This window comes from Crassostrea angulata, chromosome 8 (genome assembly GCF_025612915.1).
Source record: "Crassostrea angulata isolate pt1a10 chromosome 8, ASM2561291v2, whole genome shotgun sequence".
In the NCBI taxonomy this organism is placed as follows: Eukaryota; Metazoa; Mollusca; class Bivalvia; order Ostreida; family Ostreidae; genus Magallana; species Magallana angulata.
Genome location: NC_069118.1, coordinates 15,907,766 through 15,931,697, shown reverse-complemented (window position 1 = coordinate 15,931,697; position 23,932 = coordinate 15,907,766). Strand labels below are relative to the sequence as shown.

The 23,932-nt window shown below is 35.2% G+C and overlaps 2 protein-coding genes and 2 pseudogenes across 2 annotated transcripts in view; 2 read left to right on the top strand and 2 right to left on the bottom strand.

Annotated features, from left to right (window-relative positions):
• Nucleotides 1-23,932, bottom strand: part of LOC128159408 (uncharacterized) — a 177,067-nt gene that overhangs the window by 32,402 nt on the left and 120,733 nt on the right. The window lies entirely within an intron of this gene.
• Nucleotides 11,416-23,932, top strand: part of LOC128159412 (uncharacterized) — a 32,932-nt pseudogene continuing 20,415 nt past the window's right edge.
• On the top strand, nt 14,905-19,769 carry LOC128159403 (uncharacterized; annotated as a pseudogene).
• Nucleotides 19,559-20,135, bottom strand: LOC128159411 (uncharacterized). Its single transcript, XM_052822493.1, has 2 exons — nt 19,919-20,135; nt 19,559-19,740 (listed from the first exon to the last, which is right to left on the bottom strand). Exons 1-2 carry the CDS (start codon nt 20,133-20,135, stop codon nt 19,559-19,561), a joined length of 399 nt encoding a protein of 132 aa, XP_052678453.1.

Below are 23,932 nucleotides of genomic sequence, written 5' to 3'. Positions count from 1 at the left end.
AATCATCAAAGAAGCATTTTATTGTTTATATTTACAGCAAAAAAGTAAATGAATTGATCGGAAAAAGTAAGCAAAATTAACTAAAGTAACTAAATTGTTTATGTACATCAATACATTATATAAAAGAACTAGCCAGGTCGTCCGCGTCTTCAATGGGACTTTGGGTCTGACATCATCATGATTACCAGGGGTATTCCGTGCCGTTCGTGATTTTTAGGCGGAAGCGCCTATTGCAATTGCTTCCATGACCTTCTACGTCACGAGCAAATTCCTTCCTTTTTTATGGTACTTACAACGGATGTTACTCAAACAAAGGGCTAAACTCGCCCTTAAATATAAATCAGAAAACCCCGCTGGCGCCTCAATTACACGTCATTTGAAGTTATGGGTTCAATAGTACCAAATCGATACGTAGTGTTATCACAAAGACAGGTAAAGACACCTTAAGAAAATGTCAATATTTTATTATACATGTATGTAACTGTATTAATAATTTACTTGATCCTACCATTGTATAGTAAATAAAGCAAAATGCGTGATGCCTCATACATATGGACACAACTGAGATCGACTGAAGCCAATCACAATAACTCATGCTTTTAACTAAATGCTCTCTCACCCCTGCGAATGTTATTGTCATTTAATTTTAGACCACGTGTTTTTATTTGACCCTTTCAGTTTCGCAGTAAAAATCATGCCTCTTGTTTATAGCCTATTTCATAGAATCTACATGTAGGTACTTGTAATCAAATATAATATCTAGAGGTTTATTATATTGATTTTAAAAGTTATCTTCATTAATTGGTGAATAAGATGTGTTCTAGAAATAAAAGTGACAATAAAAAAAATAGTTTTTTCTGCTGTTGCAACATTTAACATGCTTAGTAGAGATCCCCCTAAGGGTTTATTTTCGATCCGCGCCTGAACTAGTAAAAGCATCAAAAGTGAAACAGAATATACTATTTTATGCAGAATGTTCCTTGAAAATGTCTCGATATACTAAGTTCTTATGCAAAACAGACACTCATTATTTTTTTTAAAAACATGATATTGCACACAACAAGCATCAAACATGGTTATGATTTTTTAAGCAGCACAATGCTTATATTTTCAACCACTCTACACGTGGTTGAACACGAACGATAACTCTGTTCTGAATATCATCGTTTAATTCAAATAACCGCTAGATGGTGAAAAAAACATACATCTTAAAAGATTTTCATGTTTTAACATAAATCAAAGTAGGATATGGTATGAAAACGACCAGAATTTAAGTATTTTGAGAGTATTATCCGAACACATATACTTCCGCTCGAAATTTCACAGGAACTGAACAAATCTTGGTGAAGTCTCGTGAACTTTCATTCGAGAACCTCTCGATTTATTATATACTTAGCAACGATAAAAACAGTCCGAACACATTCGCAGGGGTGTCTCTGGTATATCAATTTAACGGCTGTTGTACTCAGGTGACCTTTAAAGGCTTATGGGCATTTTGTTGATGTAATGACATAATTCGTAGATGGAAGATTCATTAACTTCGTCCTTGTGCTGGAATAGCATGGTGATACTCTTTGGATACTTGCTCATTATAAGCTATGGTATGTTATTTTGTACTTGTAAATAAGTGTTCTTGAAAAACGATGCTTCAAAATACATCACATCGAATTTATCGATTATTTCCGAGTATTAAGTCTGTCAACGGCGATGATTTGTGCTTAGGTCTAAACACAGTTTCACTTCCGATTTGCCAGAGTAACTGCTTAGGAGAGTTGATTAAAATCAACTCCCAAAAATCGGTGATTATTTTCCTCAAATTTTAAGGTATAGAAGGTTTGGATTATCAATTAAGAGTTTGCAATACTAAATACTACGAAATAGAAACTACTTTGCTTATATAATAGATATTTTTTCATAACAGAAAAAAATATTTTGTTAGTTACGATTTTAATCACAATGATTCACAATATAAACTATGATAAATAATCAAACAAGAGGCCCAGGGGCCACATCGCTCACCTGAGCAACAATTGCCTTAATTCTGATCAAATAAGCATTACAGTATCAAAATATCTTGACAACTAAGTACAGTAGATCTTGGTAAAAAAATAAGGAAAATCTGTCAATTTCTATCCACCTCTTTTTTTGGTAAAATACAAAGCCCCTTTTGTTGTTGTACCTGTAAGAAGATTTTTCTCTATTTTCCTATTTCCCCCCCCCCCCCCCTCCCATTTCGTGGCCCCACTGTTCTCTAGGGAATCATGGTTTCATCAATATTAAATCTGCATAATCTGTGCCCTCATACTAAGTACTGAGTTTTGGACCGATAACTTTCCCGGAATATTTTTAAAGATTTTCTCTATAAATTCATATGTAAAAATTCAAACCGCAATCACTCCCCACCCTACCGCTAGGGACTGAGATTTTGCAAACTTGAATTTACCCTACCCGAGAATGCCTCTACATAAGTTTAGGCTTTTCTGGCCAAACAGTCTTTAAAAAGAAGATTTTTAAAGATTTTCTCTATATATGTAAAAAATTCATCCCCCATTGTGGCCTCACCCTACCCTTGGACTATTATTTAAACAAACTTGAATCTACACTACCTGAGGAATCTTCTATTTTAATTTGAGCTTTTCTGGCCTAATTGTTTTTGATAGGAAGATTTTTAAAAAATTTCTCTATATAATCCTATGTAAAAATCCATTCCCCCCTTGTAGCCCCACCATACCACCAGGGACTATGATTTGAACAAATTTGAATATGCACTACCTGAGGATGCTTCCACTCTAATTTGTGCTTTTCTGACTTTATAGTTTTTGAGAAGACGATTTTTCTCTATATATTCCTGTATGAAAATTTATCCCCCTATCGTCGCCCCACTCTACCCCCGGGGACCATGATTTGAACAAACTTGAATCTACACTATCTGAGGATGCTCCCATTCATATTTGAGCTTTTCTGGCCCAATAGTTTTTGAGAAGATTTTTAAAGATTTTCTCTATATATTCTTATGTAAAACTTGATCCCCCAATTGTGGCCCCACCTACCCCCAGGGACCATGATTTGAACAAATCTGAATCTACACTACCTGAGGATGCTGCCATTTTAATTTGAGCTTTACTGGCCTGATAGTTTTCGAGAAGAAGATTTTTAAAGATTCTCTCCATATATTCCTATGTAAAACTTGATCCCCTATTGTGGCCCCGCCCTACACCCGGGGACCATGGTTTGGACTAACTTGAATCTACACTACCTGAGGATCCTTCAATTTTAATATGAGCTTTTCTGGCCCAATTGTTTTTTATAGGAAGAATTTTAAAAAATGTCTCTTTATAATCCTATGTAAAAATCTATTCCCCCATTGTGGCCCCACCACACCACCAAGAACTATGATTTGAACAAATTTGAATCTGCACTACCTGAGGATGCTTCCACTCTAATTTGAGCTTTTCTGGCCTAACAGTCTTTAAAAAGAAGATTTTAAAAGATTTTCGCTATATATTCCTGTATAAACGTTTATCCCCAATCATGGCCCCACCCTTCCCCCAGGGACTATGATTTTGACAAACTTGAATCTACACTACCTGAGGATGCTTCCACTCTAATTTGAGCTTTTCTGGTCCAATAGTTTTTGAGAGGAAGATTTTTAAAGATTTTCTCTATATATTCTTATGCAAAACTTGATCCCCCAATTGTGGCCCCACCATACCCCCAGGGACCATGATTTGAACAAATTTAAATCTACGCTACCTGAGGATGGCTCCACTCAAATTTGAGCTTTCCTGGCCTAGTTGTTTTTGAGAAAAAGATTTTTAAAGATTTTCTCCATATATTCCTATGTAAAACTTGATCCCCTATTGTGGCCCCGCCCTACACCCGGGGACCATGGTTTGGACTAACTTGAATCTACACTACCTGAGGATCCTTCAATTTTAATATGAGCTTTTCTGGCCCAATTGTTTTTTATAGGAAGAATTTTAAAAAATGTCTCTTTATAATCCTATGTAAAAATCTATTCCCCCATTGTGGCCCAACCACACCACCAAGAACTATGATTTGAACAAATTTGAATCTGCACTACCTGAGGATGCTTCCACTCTAATTTGAGCTTTTCTGGCCTAACAGTCTTTAAAAAGAAGATTTTTAAAGATTTTCGCTATATATTTATGTATAAACGTTTATCCCCAATCATGGCCCCACCCTTCCCCCAGGGACTATGATTTGGACAAACTTGAATCTACACTACCTGAGGATGCTTCCACTCTAATTTGAGCTTTTCTGGTCCAATAGTTTTTGAGAGGAAGATTTTTAAAGATTTTCTCTATATATTCTTATGCAAAACTTGATCCCCCAATTGTGGCCCCACCATACCCCCAGGGACCATGATTTGAACAAATTTAAATCTACGCTACCTGAGGATGGCTCCACTCAAATTTGAGCTTTCCTGGCCTAGTTGTTTTTGAGAAAAAGATTTTTAAAGATTTTCTCTATATATTCCTATGTAAAACTTGATCCCCCTATTGTGGCCCACCCTACCCCCGGGGACCATGATTTGCACAAACTTGAATCTACACTACCTGAGGAAGAAGATTATTGAAAAATACCAACAAATTTTCAATAATTCTCAATTATCTCCTTTTTAAAGAGGGCGTGGCCCTTCATTTGAACAAACTTGAATCCCCTTCACCTAGTGGTACTTTGTACCAAATTTGGTTGAAATCTGCCAAGCGGGTCTTGAGAAGAAGATGAAAATATGAACAGTTTACAACAAAGACGCCGACGACGACGACGCCAACGACGCCAACGACAGACAACGGACAAATTGTGATCAGAAAAGCTCACTTAAGCCTTTGCCTCAGGTTAGCTAAAAAAACCTCTAGAACATGTTTCTGGTTCGGCCTTTTGTTCAACAGCTTAGAGCATTGATTGTAAACATTTCAGCGTAACTTTCTGCAAGCGGGTGAAAAGATGACGAATTTCTACAAAATAGACATATGGTGATAACAAAATTTTAAAGATATAAATTTTGAATTCCGGCAAAATCTTTAACACGCAATTGCGAGCTTATTATCTATCTATACTAGTACTATATTAAAATAATAGACTCGAATTTTTGGCCTTTAATACCGATAAATCGGAAGAGTACTGTCTTTTATTCTATATATATTTTAAACATCATTGATACTTGAAGATTACCAATTTGTTTTTATTTTTTCTCACTTAAGCTTCGCTTATTGATAATCAACGAAAAGTCCTAAAAAAAATTCCGGAAATCATCTGGATTTCTTGGTTTTTACAATCTTGCGCGTGCGCAATACATTCACGCCTACGGGATTTCCGCAATATCATATTTGCATGAATAAACTCAAAAACGATAATACAAATATGTGTAAATTTTCATTGGTAATTTGCTATTATGATATATTCTGTTCATATAATATATTTATGATATCTTATGAGAGAAATTTAAAAAAAACAAATATACATATCACTGGCGTCGGAAGCAAATTGAAAGGGGGGGCTAGACTGATCCTCATAAATATTGAAAAGAACTAAATTCCCAAAATCATGAAAATCCTAATCCGTTGGGGGGGGGGGGGGGGGGGGGGGGGGGGCTAGTATGCCTTTGACTCCAACTTCTCAATATTACAAACGTATATTACGGAACAATTATGTTTCCTGCAAAAAAAGGGGGGGGGGGGGGGCTTATCCCTCTATTCTGCTATGTGTCTAATGGTTAGGTCTAGCTTTGAAAAAAAAACTGTGGCTAAGGGCTAAGCCCCCCCCCCCCCCCCCCCCGTTCCGACACCTATGCATATTAACTAAGTTCTTACTTTTTGCCTTTGTGATGGCAAAAATGCTGATTCCATGCAAAAAATTATTAAAACTTTTTTGACGCGCAATACTCTAAAGACACTTACTTTGAAATCAACAGTGCTGGCCCGACATGCAGGATAAATCAAGCCTCAGCGCAAGTGGCCTGGATGCTCTACCTATGCTCCCACTAACTGTTTAAATCATGAACTCATAGGGGTAGGATGGTGCCACAATGGGGGTAGAATTTTTAAATGGAAATATTTAGAGAGAAATCTTTTTAAAAAATATTGTTGTCATAAACCATTTGGCGGGAAATCTGTTACTCGCGTGAAATTAAACATCAACAAATAGTGTAGATTCAGCTAGTTTGTTAAAAACATGATCCGAGGGAGTAGGGTAGGGCTACAATGAGGAGAGGATGGGACTGAGGATGAATTTTTAAAAATCTTATTCTTTGAAACTAAAATGTCAAAAGAACTTCTATGTTTAACTTAATAATATGTGGAGAAAAATCTTTGTAAACGAAATATACTTTACAAAGTTGTCTATATATTTTGTACTTGATACTGTAAAGATACTCTAAATCTTTTCTGATCAAATAGAGCTTTTGTTGCGCAAGTGAGCGCTCCAATGTAGCCCCAGGCCCCGGGGCCATAAAAGTTATACGAGTTTACTTTTGATCTCAATCTTACTTCTGCATTTTGTATTCCTTTTATAAAAGTGAGACTGAGATCAAAAGTGAGCTCGTCTAACTTTTATGGCCCCAGGGCTAATTCTGTCTACTACTTACATTTTTGAAGTTTGCAGATATATATAGCTGAATATATATAACTGAATAAAACTAACAACACTATGCTTCTTTAGAGTGTCGGATCTAATATATAGATACTAAGCCGGTAAACTGAATATATAAAGCACTACAAATGGCTAACGACAAGAACAATTGAAAGTGTCGAATTATCGGGACTACCAGTCCCTTTTTTAGGACAAAAGAAATAAATCACATTGGTAAAAACAAAGAAAACACAATATAGCACTACAACTAACACTACTACAGAAACTTTAAACAGAACTGATGAGAATGCTACAAAAGACATTAAAACCCTATTGCATAACAAAGAAAAAAAATCACGTTCCACTTATCACTGCGTATCACCCCACCCTTAGAACCTTAGATTATCCTTAGAAATAAACTGTTCTTCACACTTACAAAAGAAAGCCGACCTTTTCAAGGATACGCCAATGGCTGCGTTTAAACGGCCGAGTAACTTAATTAAGGTGGTATAGGACATCTGTCGATAATAATGTGGATTAAAGTACATTATAATTGAAATACTTTCACCGGTTTAGAATTTTCAAATTTTTCAATATCTAACCAAAAACATAGGTAATCATAGATTACTAAGCTCACCGAGACGGAGCATCACCCTTATGAGACATCACCTTCATAAGACCACCTTTATCATTTTATATGAAAATCATACTTTATGATCTTGGATATTCATGGATTCTGTTTTGACAAAATATCGTATATCATCTGATAAATTTTTTTATGATAATCATATGTTCATATGTTAATCAATACAATGATATAAAATTAAATATTGCATCATGTCATATTTCTAATATAATATATATCATATAATAAATAAAATACCGTAATAAACAATAATGAGATTTGATATTGTAACGTATGATATGACATTGTATTGTGTTATACCTTATTGTATTTGATCACAAAATACAATATCATAAAATATAATACAATATAGTATCATATTACAATATCATATTACATAATACATCATAACACTGAAACATGATATTATATTGTATAATATAGAATGATATTGTATTGAATGACACTGAAACATATTTAATACATTATATGATATTATATCATATAATACAATATAATTTGATTCCAACATTGTATCTTATCAAATGATACAATATTATGTGATATGGTAAAATATTATAAAATACATTATTATATTATACGTATTGCATCATATGACACAATAAAATATATTACAATATAATATAATACAATTTCATGTGATATGATAATATATCATATAAACCAATATCATATCATACAATATCGTATAATACAATATAATATAATATTACAATATCATATAATACAATTTCATGTGATATAATTCTATATTACTGAAACCAATATCATATTATACAATATTGTATGATACAATATTATAGAATATACAATATTGTATCATAGGATACAATATAATATTTTGCAATATCTTATGTAATTGAATCATGTGATAAAAATAATAAATTAAAAATACAATATAATATTATACAATATTGTATCATAATATACAATACTATACATAACAATATCATGATACATGATCATATCATAAAATATCAAAAAAATTGATACAATATCATATCGTATCGTATAACTTTTTACAATATAACATATGATATCATATTGTATCATATCAAACAATATTGTTTCATATCATACAATACTTTATCATAGGAATCATGTTATATCATTTATCAACAAACACATCTATCTATCGAGGTGGTTTGATTGAGGTAGGAGATTTCTTTAGCATCCTTGATAACGGAGATCAGGCTCTGCTTCTGAAGCAACCTCTGCATTTAATTTATAATAAAGTTAAATCAACTATGCAAGCTATCATCTATAAAACATGTGACCTGTTCCAAAAAACTAAACCTCATCCAGCATCCGAAACCTATGGCTCAGATTCAGCATTCAAGCCCATCAGGTGCATTTGTATCATAAGACGCATCATCCATGCAATTTTGGTGAAGTTTGGACCAGTAATAACTAAGATATCATCATCAGAGGGCACTAGCAATTAAAACCTTAACTTCCTCCAGCATCCGCAACCTATGGCTCAGATTCAGCATCCATGCCTGTCAGGTGCATCTGTATCATAAAACACACCATCCATTCAAGTTTGGTGAAGTTACGACCAGTAATAACTAAGATTTATTTTTTAGCATCCTTGATAATGGAGATCAAGCTCTGCATCTGAAGCTACCTCTGCGATTCATTCATATTACAGTTAAATCAACTATGCAAGTTTGAAATAGTACTATCATCTATTAAACATGTGACCTGTTCCTAAAAACTTAAATTTATCCAGCATCCGAAACCAGACTATGCATTCAAGCCTGTCAAGTGCATCAGTATCATAAGACACACCATCCATACAAGTTTGGTGAAGTTAGGACCAGTAGTAACTAAGATATAATCATCAGAGGGCACCTGCAACAAAAACTTAACCAGCTCTAAAAACCTTAACCTCTTCCAGCATCCGAAACCTATCGCTCAGATTCAGCATTCAAGCTTGTCAGGTGCATCAGTATCATAAGACACACCATCCATACAAGTTTGGTGAAGTTAGGACCAGTAGTAACTAAGATTAATCATCAGAGGGCACCTGCAACAAAAACTTTAACCAGCTCTAAAAACCTTAACCTCTTCCAGCATCCGAAACCTATTGCTCAGATTCAGCATTCAAGCTTGTCAGGTGCATCAGTATCATAAGACGCATCATCCATACAAGTTTGGTGAAGTTAGGACCAGTAGTAACTTAGATATTGCTATCAATGGGTACCCGCAACAAAAACTTTAACCTGCTCCAAAAACCTTAACCTCCTCCAGCATCCGAAACCTATAGCTCAGATTCAGCACTCAAGCCTGTCTGGTGCATCAGTATCATAAGGCACACCATCCATGCAAGTTTGGTGAAGTACAGACCAGCAGTAACTAAGATACTGCTATCAAAGGGCACCTGCAACAAAAACTTTAACCTGGTCCAACAACATTAACCTCCTCCAGCATCTGAAATTTAGGACCCAGATTCAGCATCCAAGTCTTCAAGTTCATAGGTAGGTCCAGATGCATCATCCATGCAAGTTTGGTGAAGATAGGACAAGTAATAGCTTAGATACAGGACCTGCAACAAAAACTTTAACCAGGTCCGGACGCCGACGCCGACGCCACCGCCGACGCCGACGCCGAGGGTATAGCATAAGCTCTCCTTGACTTCGTCTCGGTGAGCTAAAAAATAGCTTTTAAATTTTTTTTGAAAGGTAAAAATTGTAAAACCCACAGCGGGATTCGAACTCATGACTTACAGATTCGCAGTAAACCATCTAACTCACTGCGCTACGCTGTTAGATGACAATATTGGGAAAGAAACTACGTATATAACTGCACTTAATTTTATTGTTTATTTCGATAAACAATACGTCACAACATGGGGGTGTCCCATACCACCTTAAAGGACATGGTAGTGAGGGCGAGATTAGACAACCCGTTGCCAAATGGTGGTTTAAAACATGTTCTGATGCCGAATGCCTTCTGTGCAAGCCTTCAATCGGACTGTGATTTAAAACTGTTTAAAATGTAGTTGTTCTGTTTATAGTTCCTTTAGTAGAGTAAGTTTTTTTAATTGCTAGATTTTGTTTTCTTTGTTTTTATCCATGTACGAGGGTTAGAAAAGTTCGCGGACAAGGTCGATTGTGAGTGCAAGATTCGCATGATACGTTTGTTGCCGAATTTGGACGAACAACTCTTGAAAACGAGTCAAAAACGTTGACGTCAATGGACATCTTGGAGCACCGGGCCTTCATTTATAATAATTTTGTGTGCACGCAGGAAAATCTCTGATTGAGGCCAAAAGGTTCTTAGATGCTGCTATATTTGTGGAACAAAGGTTTACAATTAGAATCACAGAGGTTTAAAATTGGAGAAACTGATATTTTGAGCTAGCTCTTGCAGCACCCCAACCCCCATACAGCACGGATCTTACACCTATGTTGTTCTTTACTTCTTGGTAGGTTAATATTAATTTGTTCAATTGTATGGGAAACAAGCAAGAATTTACAACTAGTAAATACATGATTAAAAACTTGTTTTGATTTTATGAAAAGGCACATTGTAATTGAATCATAACTACTTCTAAACACTACGCTTCTACGGCGTGTTTATCAGATCGCAGAGCCAGAGCGCGTACTTTGTGCATGTTCAAAGTGCGCGCCGTCGCATGGCGTTCTAAAATGTTCAATTTAAGGCGATCCCACCGCGACCGACGAAGATGCCGGTACGTTGTTACGGCGCTGTATGAGACTCTACTGCGTTTACCTCGGCGTTAACCGACATCGCCGGATTTGCCGGTGTTGCCTTCATCGCCGATTGCTGGAACGCGCGTCGCCGGCGAGCAATTGCGGCCACGCAATTTTCTGTTGCCGACAATATGGCATCTATTTAGGAAGATGTTTTCACAATAAAAAATCGGGGATTAATTTGCTCAAATTTGTTTTACAACCTTGAATTCCTGGATAATTGCAATAACCTGGTCGCATGGAGACCACTTACAACCAAAATTCAAGATAAGTATCAGTTGCATTTCTATATTTTTTGAAGAATTTTGAACTTTTTGTTGTGTAGTAGCCTATATAACGTTAACCCTAATTTTGTCTACACATGGTCAGAATGTTTGTTTCAAAAATTGAAACGCTTGGTAGGTATTCCCGCTGTTTTACGTCATTTTGACTGTTCATTGCGTCATATCACCTGTCGTTTCTTATCTAATGATGGCTTCCCTGGAACTTTATCACTGTCCGTCGTGTAATTCATTTTTTTTCTATGAACCATTTCAACCAGCATAAATGCAATACTAACTCTCCCGTACAGCCTCTTATCCTAATGGATAATATGACCACAGTGTACAGGTAACACTACATTATTTTCTATCGTATAACCAGAGATTTATCTCACTGGCGTCGGAAGCAAATTGAAAGGGGGAGGGGGGGGGGCTAGACTCATCCTCATAATTATTGAGAGGAAAAGAACTTAATTCCCAAAATCATGAAAATCCTAATCCGTGGGGGAGGGGGGGGGGGTAGTAATCCTATACTTCCAAAACAAAAAATCTGTCCGGCCATAACATTTTTTTCTCCAAATCATGAAAATCCTAATCCGTGGGGGGAGGGGGAGGGGGTGCAAGTATGCCTTTGACTCCAACTTCTCAATACTTCAAACGTTTATTACGTAACAATTACGTAACAGTTTTCTGCAAAAAAAGTGGGGGGCTTATCCCTCTTTTCTGCTATGTGTCTAATGGTTAGGTCTAGCTTTGCAAAAAAAGGGGGGGGGGGGCTAAGCCCCCCCCCCCTAGCCCCCCGATTCCAACACCTATGTCTCTGGTATAACTGATCAGCCTATTCAAACAAAATATGTCCTAAAGGGTCCTAAATCACAAATTTTAGTACTGATTTTAAAATATGCTAACATAAGTTGAAAAATAAACAATTCATGAACGTGTATGTGGATCCGGAATTTTTTTCCTCCAAATATTGTAGGCCGGCCTATCTGAGATAAATTTATTTGCATGGGGGATGGGAGGTGGTCTGATGCCTATGTTTGATATATTTTCTTCATCAACTAGTTACAGAACATATACAGTAGTTTAAAATACTTTGAATTATTGAGGGAATGTCTAATGGTACTGTACCAGTTATCGGTTAAGACCAATTATCAGCTAAACTGAGAGTCCGTGTTTATAGCATGCGACTATCCGAGATTTTTAATTCAGTGGTCTGTTTCGAATAAAGAAAAGTAAGTTTGCTTGAAAACTTTCCTGATATATGTTTTAAACATGAGCTTTCACGATCATTGTTTACCGCTTATTTACATCTTTGCACTTTCAGCTGTGGGAAAAGTGACGTAATAAGTTTCAGATAGAACATGACCTCTTTCACGACTTTGTGATACGTTATTAGCCTATATCCCTTCTTTGATTTGACATATAAAATCAATACATATTAAATTTCTTAACCATAGGAATTCACTAAATTCTGAAGGATTCATGGGGCAGTTGAACGCCTGATTGCACAATTATGTATTGAACAGCATACGTTTTAACATGTTAAAACGTATGCTGTTCAATACATAATCTAACAGATTGATAAATAAGGAGTTCACCATTCAAAGTATGTCAAGTTTTATTCAAATATATCAAGAAATAAGGAAACACAAAAGAAAACATAAAATTATAGCCGGTAACTGGTAAAGTGCCAGTAGACCAGGTGTTAAATAAGTCTAAAGATACCAACTTATTCCAAGAATGTAAAATGTTCAAACCTATCATGATATTTTCAGGGAAGAAGAACCACAACATGCCCAGGGAGCTTTTTGTCAGTCGACCAGTAACTCAACATATGGAACAATTTTAACAAGAGCTTGGACTATGGGTAGTTGTGTCAAACAGCAGTGTGACATAGGCCTGTCTATTTCATTGTTGGCCACTCAACCACGGCTCTCTGAAATCAACAAGATTTGTCTGGCTTTCGAGCTAAGACTACGCAATCGGTGCATACTTCTTTAAATTTGTTAAATGATTCTTGATATTGGCCCAGACTGGTTTTTTTTTACCAGGGAAAGGACTATGTGCGGTTTTATGCATTTTTTATCCCCAAAATTAAAGTTTATAAAGAGCTTTAAAAATAGTGTGGAAGATAGTTAAAATCATCCTGAAAATAAGGGTGTACAAGGTTAACACCACAGTGACGTCATAATGTAGAAATGACGTCATAAAGTTTGCCTTATTTTGATAAATTGATGTTTTGTAGCAAAATACGGGTGTTGTCTGATCGTTTTTCGACTGGGAAACATAGAGTGCAGGCTTGCTCAAGTACCATTTTTTAATATAATGTGTATAATTATCTGAAGGTTCAGTTCAGTTTATTTTCACTCAACACCATGTAATGGTACAAGAGGTACATAAGAAGAACAAACATATTTACATATATACAATATAGTTGTAAAGTTCAAGAAAGTAAGTGGGGTGAACGAACAATATGATTAATTTTTGAAATAAAGAAACACAGTTTTCTTAATGTGATATAATCGACTGAAGACATGATTTCATAAAATTTTTTAGTGTTAGGAGAAGAACAGTAATATAGAAAAACATATGTTTAAATCGTACTTGAGCAGACCTGCGCTCTATACTTCCGAATGCAAAATATAAAGCAAAAATGACAATATTTTCATTCTTTTGCAAATTTGCAGGAATTAGGTCATTTAGGTGACGTCATAGATAAACAGCGAATGAGCAATGGTCACTAAAATCAAGATTAAAGTGATAGGCATCTACTAAACAATGATTTATGAAGATTTGGTTTTTATACGATACTATTTAAAAATTGGTTAAAATTGGGGGCAGATATTTGACCATACCGCACACAGTCCTTTATTTTGAATTCTAATGTAGACTGCATTAGACTATTCTGGCATGCGACCAGTTCTTACTGAGTACCATTTCTGGCCAGTGCATTGTTATGTCTTTTTTCAACACATTTCATTAGATACAAAAATATAATTCACTGGTCAGAAGTGGTACTTGGTGAGAACTGGTCACACACACACTATAATAAAAAATATGTATTTTATACATATATTGATATAACAATAAATTAATTTCTAAGTAACAAAAATAAGAGAGGTGCAAATAAATGTTTGAAATGCAAAACATATTTTTAAAACAACAAACTTTTAAAGCTTATAATGTTTTTATTTATAGATGAACAAAAGGAATTTCAAGATGGCTTCACAGAATATTCATACCCCACACCTTTGCCAGGTACGTTTTTGAGGTCAACTGAGCTAAAAGCTTATGGTCAAGATCTAAAAAATGAAAGGTGCCTACAGGTTCATAAAATTTAAGATATAAATTCTTTCAATGATGCTTCATAACAATAGATCTGTTTGATAGGGTGTACCGGGGCTAAAATTTTTGGTAAGCACAATGAAAAATCATGTTTAAAACCATCATTTTCAATGAAATATGAAGGAACTGAGGAACAAATTTTTGGAGTTTTGTCCATTTTTGACTAATAAAATATATCTAGAAGGCCTACAGTCTCCCCAAAAAAGGAATTAAACAAGCTCTTGACCTCTTCTTTAAAATGATGTCAAATTGGATAAAGGTATCGGGATTACTTTTCCCATGATTTAACATAGAATGTCAAGAAATTGTTTAATTTTATACATAATAAACCCTTTTAATGTATCTGTCCCGCAGTAATGGCGCATGCGCATATACGCTTCCGAGTGGATACAGCGTACGTAGCAACTCGACGGAAATGATGACAACTTGTTGTGTTTACAAGTGCCGTAATGTCTTTAATGCTGACGCGAGATCAAGGGGGGTAAGTTTCTTTCGCTTTCCGGTGTGGTATGGTCAAAGACAAGAGAAAACAAAGGGTGTGGGTCAAAGCCGTCAATAGAGATAAGTGGGAACCAGGCGATCACTCATGGATCTGTTCCGATCACTTTCTACACGGGTGGCACAGAGAAGACCCCAGTGATGACAACTACGGCCCTACATTGTTTCAATACAAAGTGACTAGATCCGAAGAGGATTTAAGACGAGAAAAGAGGCGATTAGATCGTGAATCTACAAAGGTATGTATACAATATAAAGCTTATACTATGTTTTATATGTATGTCTATTTTTCCATATGCATGCATGCATATTAATAATCATGTAGGGCCTATGGCCAAATTCTATCAAAGCATACATGCATGGTTTTCTAATTCTATAGATAATTAAAAATTAAGCATTACAGGAATATATAATTATATTTATCCAAATCACAAAAGTATTTTCTCAGTGTCTGGTAATTATATTTATATATATAAATGAAATGATTAAAATTAATTTTTGTGTTATGCATTAAAAATATTTTTATCATAGTCACATAACAAAATGTTTAAAAAAATTATTTCCCAACTAGAAAAAACATGAAGAAGAGGTGATATTGAAGGAGAGGGAGACAGCAAGTCTTCAATTCTCACTGCTCGCCCATGGCTCATACTGCAGAGCAGAAGAGGCTTCAGATGACAACAATGAAGATCTATGTGCTATCACAACAGATACAACAGATGATGATAACATTCATCTCACGTGATTCAGGTGAGACTGGCCTATATAATTAGACATTACCAATCTATGCAATTGTAACAACAAATTGACATAACCTTAAAAACTCAATTATGGTTATCAGTTGACATTGATTTTTTGTGAGGTTAAAATTTAATATTTATGTAAAATGATATAAGTACTAAAATAATATACATAATTATAGGCATGCAGTGTGAAGATGACCCCCTCCTCCTCGAAAACAGGGAGCTGACACAAGAGATAAGTCGACTAAGGGAGGAACTTGGCAGGCACAAATGGGGTGTGGAACGCATCAAAGACAATGATGGAATGACAAAGTTCTACACAGGATTACCGTCATTTGCCATCTTTTTGTGGCTGTTCAAGTAGGAATAATTTTTAAAAATCTGCATGCAACATCAATTAAACTGATTGTATTAATTTAATGTAGATCGAATGTCAAATGCTGGTAATATTGAGTACCCAACTACAAGTATCGATTGGTCATATGATCAATGACTTAATATTTTTTACTCTGCTATACTTATTAAAAATGTGCTTCTACATGTATTAAATTTATAATTGTTGAATTAAATTTGATAATTAAAATTGAATTACATGTAGGTTTTTTTATCTCATCTGTCGGTGAGAAATTTAAACATCTTTATTTATTACAGCTACCTTGCACCTAAATGCTCAAGAATGACCTACTGGAGAGGACAGGGCCAAACTACTGCCAGTGATGTCTTCCTCATATCTTAGCCCCATTGACCAATTCTTTGCAGTTCTAATGAGATTGAAAGTAGGACTTTTCATCCAGGATATTGCAGAAAGATTTCAAATAAGTTCTGCCTCATTTTCTATGATCTTCACCTAGTGATGGGCCGATTATCGCCGACAATCGAAAGTCGGTCGCTAAATGTCTCCCGATGTCGATGATCGATTCAGATTTTCATAATCGATTGTTTAAAAAAAAATTAAAAAACCGTAATTTAAGAAAATTCTTCGTACGATTTGACCTTTTTTTTTCAAACATCAATACGAAATAGGTTTAAACAAAATGGCACGCCATGTGCAAGCCTCATGGACGAGGCAGATGCCGCAAATCAAGATCCAATTAGTATAGCAGGGGAAATATTTAATTAAAAAAGAAGACTACATTGTGCAAATGTTGACTTGCTCATTTTCTTGAATTGAAAGGTAGTGGTGAAACACTGAAGTTGTATGTCATGTGACTCAGTCAGATGTGAACTTTCTAGTTATGATGTTTAAAAACAGTTAAAATTGTTTTTGTTTAATGTTTTTGAAATGGCATTTGAACTCTGAATTTCAAATTAATTTGTACGGTAATATTTTGAATTGTTTATGTTTATTGTTTGAAGTTTGAACTTGTTCATAACTTCCTAGTTACTATAAATGGTACAACATATTTTTATTTCCTAGTTTTCTTTTATTCTAACCAGGTGCAGTAAATAAGATTGTATGTGCTTAATAATATTTAAATTTTATTAACATATTTGATTTATTTGAATAAATATTTGATAGCTTTAACCAACTGAAACAACTGTATATACAACGCAAGACTCAAGTTTTGGTTCAGAGAATTGTTTCAATTAAACGTAATTTTGAAACTTCAATTCATTTCAGGTAATGCGAATCAGTTTTCTACTGACGATGTCTACAGGACCCAAGAAATAGCACAGCTTCGCATACATGTAGAGAGGAGCATTGGACGAGTTGAGAATTTCCACGTTATGGAAGGAGTGGTCCCCCTTAGCATTGTGCCTCTCATCAATAAAATATTTCAAGTTTGTTGTTGGTTGACAAATTTGGATTTGCCACTAGTTGATGGAAAAAAGCCAACTTCAGAAGATTCCTGAGTAAGTGATAAAAATTTATACATATTTATCAATCTCATATATTTACATTACATACAATCATACATTTAGTTATTTCGGATTGAATTACATATAATGTATATACTTTCTGTAATTTTCACAACACTAGTAGTGGATAAATATGCCTCATGTAAAATTCTACTAATTTTGGTAGCATATTTGTTACATATTGTTCATGGAAGTAAATCCTCTTAATGAAAATATTGTCTGACTTTGCCGCTGTCCATACTACAAAGTCCACCCAGGGGAGTCCGATGATGGCCATCTCACCTTGAACCTGTGCATACTGTAAACGTGGAAATTTTGACGATGTGTTAATTTTGACTGTTGGCGATTTTTATTTTCTCGTCAAAATTCCCACTCGCCAAACTTCACATCATATATATAGCGTATTAATACCAGAATTTTTTATCGGCATTATCCCGTTAGGACTAGATCAAAATTTATGATTCATTTATGTAAATATCTATAAAAACATGTAATTAGCATTTTAAAAGCCCATAAAATCTAAACAAGCATGTTTTAAATGCAATTATCACTCAATCGTCACAACATTCTATAATAACTTTGCGTGCGTAATTATCATGCCGTGTTTGACCTACTTTATTACCTCAGGCAATATCGTATAATGAATAAAAACAAAATACAAAGAACAATGTTATTCCATCAAATCTGTACAGACTTTTTTTCAATCAAAGTTAAATTTTATTAATACCAACGCTTGTAAAAGAGTTCGCAAGAAAGATAACTCTAACCCTGGCATTATAAGAAATCAAAGATAGATAACTCTTAATCTTATTGAAAAATTTGTCAAAATTAAAACTCGCCAATTGTCTCTTACTAAAAAATTGTCAAATTTTGAACTCGTCAATATAACCACGTTTACAGTAGTACTTATGCGATTTTTTCAATGTAGGCCCCAATTCACCAACTTCGAGACAAAACTGTTTTGAGTTTATTGACATAATATCTGATATTCCCAAAAATGTTACATTTTGTCCTGAGATGGAGTAGGGACATTTAATTTCTAGCAGGCCAGTGCTTTCATTATCAATCACTCTTCCATCACTGGAAGCCCCTAGAAAAGAATGTGTTGAACATACAGTAGGACCAGACTTTTGTACATCAGTTTCCATTTGAATAGCTCTTCTGATCTGTAAGTAGTCTTCCTTAGCATCCATCTCGTGGTCAACTCCCCACTGGACTGCCAGAGGTAGCTAAGAGTACCTAAAATCATAGAAATTAGTTTCTAATATCAACATTCACTAAGTTTTTTGTTCTATTTTTGAAATAAACAATGTCAGTATTGTGTTGTATTGTGCTACTTGGACAGTGAGGAAAATTTAATTACTTGTCTAGATTCGATCCATATAAAATCTGTTGGATAAGGGATGTTGGTTTGTCTCCTGATTGAAGAACATCACCAAATATGGAACTAGTAATCCTTCCGAGATGAAGCTTTTTCCAGAGGTCACTAAGTCTGTGTGCTCTTGTGTGTTTCTCGATATAGCTCTCTAACTCCTGGTCTATCATAGGTGGTGGCACCGACAAGTTACAAAAAATGTTCTTGTCGAGCTTTTTAAGAATTCATGATTGTTTGCATTAAATGCATTTTTTGAAATATAGATTGTTTATATTATTGTATTGTTTATAGCTTACCATTGTTGGAAGGGAAAAAAGACAGGGTTGTATTGAAAGTATTTTTAATACAAGCAACAAGAAATATTTTTTGTTATATTATACAGATTCCGTAGTTTAAATAAGAAAAATATACTGTGCAATGCTTGTACTGTGCATGTATTATTGATTATCATAAACTCAAAATATATGTCACATTTGTACACTTGAGTGCTTTATCTTTTTTATTTGGTCATGCAATTAATCTATGTTTAGGTCTTTGTTATATATGATTGAACACACTTTCAACTTACAGTTCCCATCTGAAAACACCATCATTTCCATTTTCAGATGCAGTGGGTGTACAGCTGTAGTCACCTCTACTTCATTCTCCACTACACTTGGGACACCAGTGTCTGGGATGTTCCAGAGATGAGCCATTCCTAGACAGCAATTAAAGGCAGCAATTAAATTTGTGCATATATTGATTGAAATTCACAAGTTAACAATAAATTTAAAGAATCTGTTTCATTTCAGAGGACATTGCACTTACAAATGAATTTGTTTTCTTTAAAGGAGAAATTGCTTTTAAATGTATAATAAGCAAGTTTTCAAATAAACCTTTAAGGGGAAAACTAGCTTTAAGCTTCCTTAGTTGATCCAGTGACCATGTGAGGCTGTGGTGTCTGTCATCATAATGTCTTGGGTCAAACCTTGCCATTGCTGAACCATGTGATGGTGATGACAACATAGCTACATTGACATCGGTTTCACTGCTCGCCACTACCTTCGGCCTTGACAGGTTCAGGGTGCTAATAGGCGTTGGCTTCTGGTTCATTGTTCGTGGAATATTCCACTGGCAAAGTGACGATATGCAGCTCTGGTTCGTTTGCACCAAAGTTTTTTATGAGGATTGCACATTGGATATAGAAAAAAGCAGACCGCCAATATGACTGCATGCTTGAGCTAATCTGTAGAAAGTAAAACAGGCTTAAAGTGAAGTGCCAGGGACAAGCAATTTTGATGAGCTACATAACTATCAAAATAAAAAATGCTATTTATCTAACATGCATTCAACCACAATAACTATGTTTTTAAACAGTATGCAGAGAACAATATTCACTTCACAAAAATAGTAAATCCTCAAGTATGTATGAAGTATCAAGTTTCACAATGCTAGCTTTTTTTAAGATATAAACTAAAAAAACAATTTACCCTATGGGGCATTGGCAGTAGGCGAAGTCCACTCTGTTTTTGCCATCAGCATGAGTAGGCTAATGCACAACAAGAGGCCCATGGGCCACATCGCTCACCTGAGGAATAATAGGTATGATAAAATCAGCTCAATGGAGTCATAATACAAACTATCTTGACAATGTACAATAATACATGTAGATCCTGTATAAATAAAATCCATTTTCCCCTGGATATTCTTATGTTTATAATCATTAGTCCCTTTTCTAACAGGATGATTTTATAGTCATATCATATGTTGAGTATTGCAGTTCTCAAAAAGATCCCTAACAATAGTTTATATATAAGATATAAACGTACATCAACTCTGAACCTTCTCGTAAGGCCAAAGAATTGTCCTTGGGCCAAAGTCTTAACAAATGTCAATTATAAAGAATCATCTGGCTGATTAGTTTCTGAGAAGATTTTTAAAGATTTACCCTATATATTCCTTTGTTAAACTTTGACCCCCCCCCCCCCCCATTGTGGCCCCACCCTACCCCTGGGGATCATTATTTTCACAACTTTGAATCTACACTACCTGAGGATGCTTTCACACAAGTTTCAGCTTTCCTGGCTGATTAGTTTCTGAGAAGAAGATTTTTAAAGATTTACTCTGTTTATTCCTATGTAAAACATCGACCTCCCATTGTGGCCCAAACCTACCCCCAGGGGTCATGATTTTCACAAATTTGAATCTACACTACCTGAGGATGCTTCCACACAAGTTTCAGCTTTCCTGGCTGGTTTCTGAGAAGAAGATTTTTGAAGATTTACTCTATATAATCATATGCTAAACTTCAACCTCCCATTGTGGCCCCAACCTACCCCCAGGGGTTATTATTTTCACAACTTTGAATCTACACTACCTGAGGATGCTTCCACACAAGTTCCAGCTTTGCCGGCGAATTAGTATCTGAGAAAAAGATTTTTAAAGATTTACTGTATATATTCCTATGTTAAACTTCGATCCCCCATTGTGGCCCCACCCTACCCCCGAGGGTCATGATTTTCACAACTTTGAATTTACACTACTTGAGAATGCATCCACACAAGTGTCAGCTTTGTTGGCTGATTAGTTTCTGAGAAGAAGATTTTTAAAGATTTACTGTATATATTCCTATGTAAAACTTTGATCCCCCATTGTGGCCCCAACCTACCCCCGGGGGTCATGATTTTCACAACTTTGAATCTACACTACCTGAGGATGCTTCCACACAAGTTTCAGCTTTCCTGGCCGATTAGTTTCTGAGAAGAAGATTTTTAAAGATTTACTCTATATATTCACTTGTTAAACTTCGACCCCCCCCCCCCCCCCACTGTGGCCCCACCCTCAGGTGAGTTAAAAGGGTAATTTTACAATTCAATAAGTTGGTTTCTGGAAGAACAGACTGAAAATTTTCGTAATAAATATTGAGAATTGTTTTACTTTTTTAATCTATAGTTTTTAAGATCTGTGTACAAACATAGAATTGTGAGCAAATCTCTGTATCTTGCTTATAATTCGAAGCTTAACACTCAAATATGGTTAGTAAATAGAAATTGTAAACAATTAAACACAAGAAACATGCACTATAACAAATAAAGAACAGAATTTATTTTTTCAAAATGAATCATATATATACGTGTATATGCCTACATAACTCTGTTTAAACTGAATAAACCCGAGAAAATGCCGAGCATCTCAACAAAACCTATTGCATTAATCTACCATTACGCAAAAGATAATGCCGAATTACCGATAGAATGAATTGTATTTCAGTACCCCTACATCAGATTTTGCTTAATTTGCGCAGGTAAACAGTTAACAGGTTAACAGTTTGATTTACCGAAGTCTATGTTTGATTTGATACGTAAAAATCACGAAATACAGACGATAGTTCCCAGGTTACAAAGCATAGATAATGAAAACGAAACGAAAATCAGAACAAGCTAAATACACCAACGTCATGTGTGAAAACTGTCAACGCATTGAAATATTTCGCCTTAATTTACTTCAGAAAATCGGCATCAATATATTTTGCATGTTTTAAAAATTTCCCTTCATACGCGAACTGTTGCATAGCAAGCAAATTCATCATAGTCAGATCGACCCTTTTTCGTATAATGTCATGGCTGACTTTAAACAAAGAACCTCGTTTTAGAAGTATGGAATACGAGTCTTCGTAAAATGGGTATGCAAACCCGGTCCGTTGCAAAATAAAAGCCGGGGCAGATCGGCAATCGTCAATTCCAAATACGCATTATTTTGCAGCAATATTTACAGCGAATACAAAATATACTGGTCCATCAAATATCCCGAAATTTTAATAAGATTGGCAGATTAATACCTGCCAATCTTTTGTTTTGCTCAGGCCAAGTCTTGCTTACCCATTTTACCGTATGCCGAGCCCGAAGCTATTAAACTAATAGACACGCCTTTCCTTTATTATTATTTTCGTAATAACTCAAACAGATTTGAAACAGAATTAGCACTTAATTTTTGCAATTTATATTTTCCTTCCCATAAGGATGATTTATGCTAAACTACGTTGAATTGAACTCGGTAGTTCTTGAGAAGAAGATTTTTAAAAATGCACCCCCCTTTTTCTACAGTTTCAAAGTTTTCTCCGCTTTGAATACAGATCGGACTTTTGTTTCTGAAATTTATATTCGCCCTCCCATAAGGATGCTTTGTGCCAAATTTGGTTGAAATTGGATAAGCAGTTTTAGAGAAGAAGTTCAAAATGTAAAAGGTTTACAGACGGACAGACGGACGGACGGACAGACGGGCGTACCAACGTAAGGTACATTGTGTGATTTTTGGTGTCTGTACTTTGTGGGGAATGAATGATTGGTACAAAAAATCAGTATGGGTATTAATTTTTCTGTTGGTACAATTAGTCATTATGAAAATTTCTTGTCTGTTCACAGTGGGTACCACATTCATAGGTACAAATGAAATGTCCGTCGTTGTGTCTGTACTATGGGGAATTTAAATGAAACTATCAAGTTAATTAGATTCATAGGCGTCAGAACTGTGGGTGCTAAGGGAGGCTTAGCCACCCCCCCATGTTTTTGCAAAATAGACATCATTTAGGTATCCAACATTGGGGTGTAGGTTTAGCCCCCCCCCCCCCCACTCCTCTTTCAACAGGCACGTTGCAGTGAAGTCGAGGAAGTGTAATTGGTAGTGTATGAAAGAAAAATTTTGTACTGAAAGAAGTTCCGACCCCCCCTCCCCCAATAGGATTTTCGTTGTTGTACAATAGACATAGTTTCATCTTTTTTTCTTTAGCTTGACAAGTTTCTTTCAGGTTTGAATATTTTTTTCCCTTCGACAGTCACCCCTCCCCACACCCCTTACATTTAATTTGCTTTTGACGCTAATGTGATTTCGTAACTTTCCTTTAAAATGTAGCA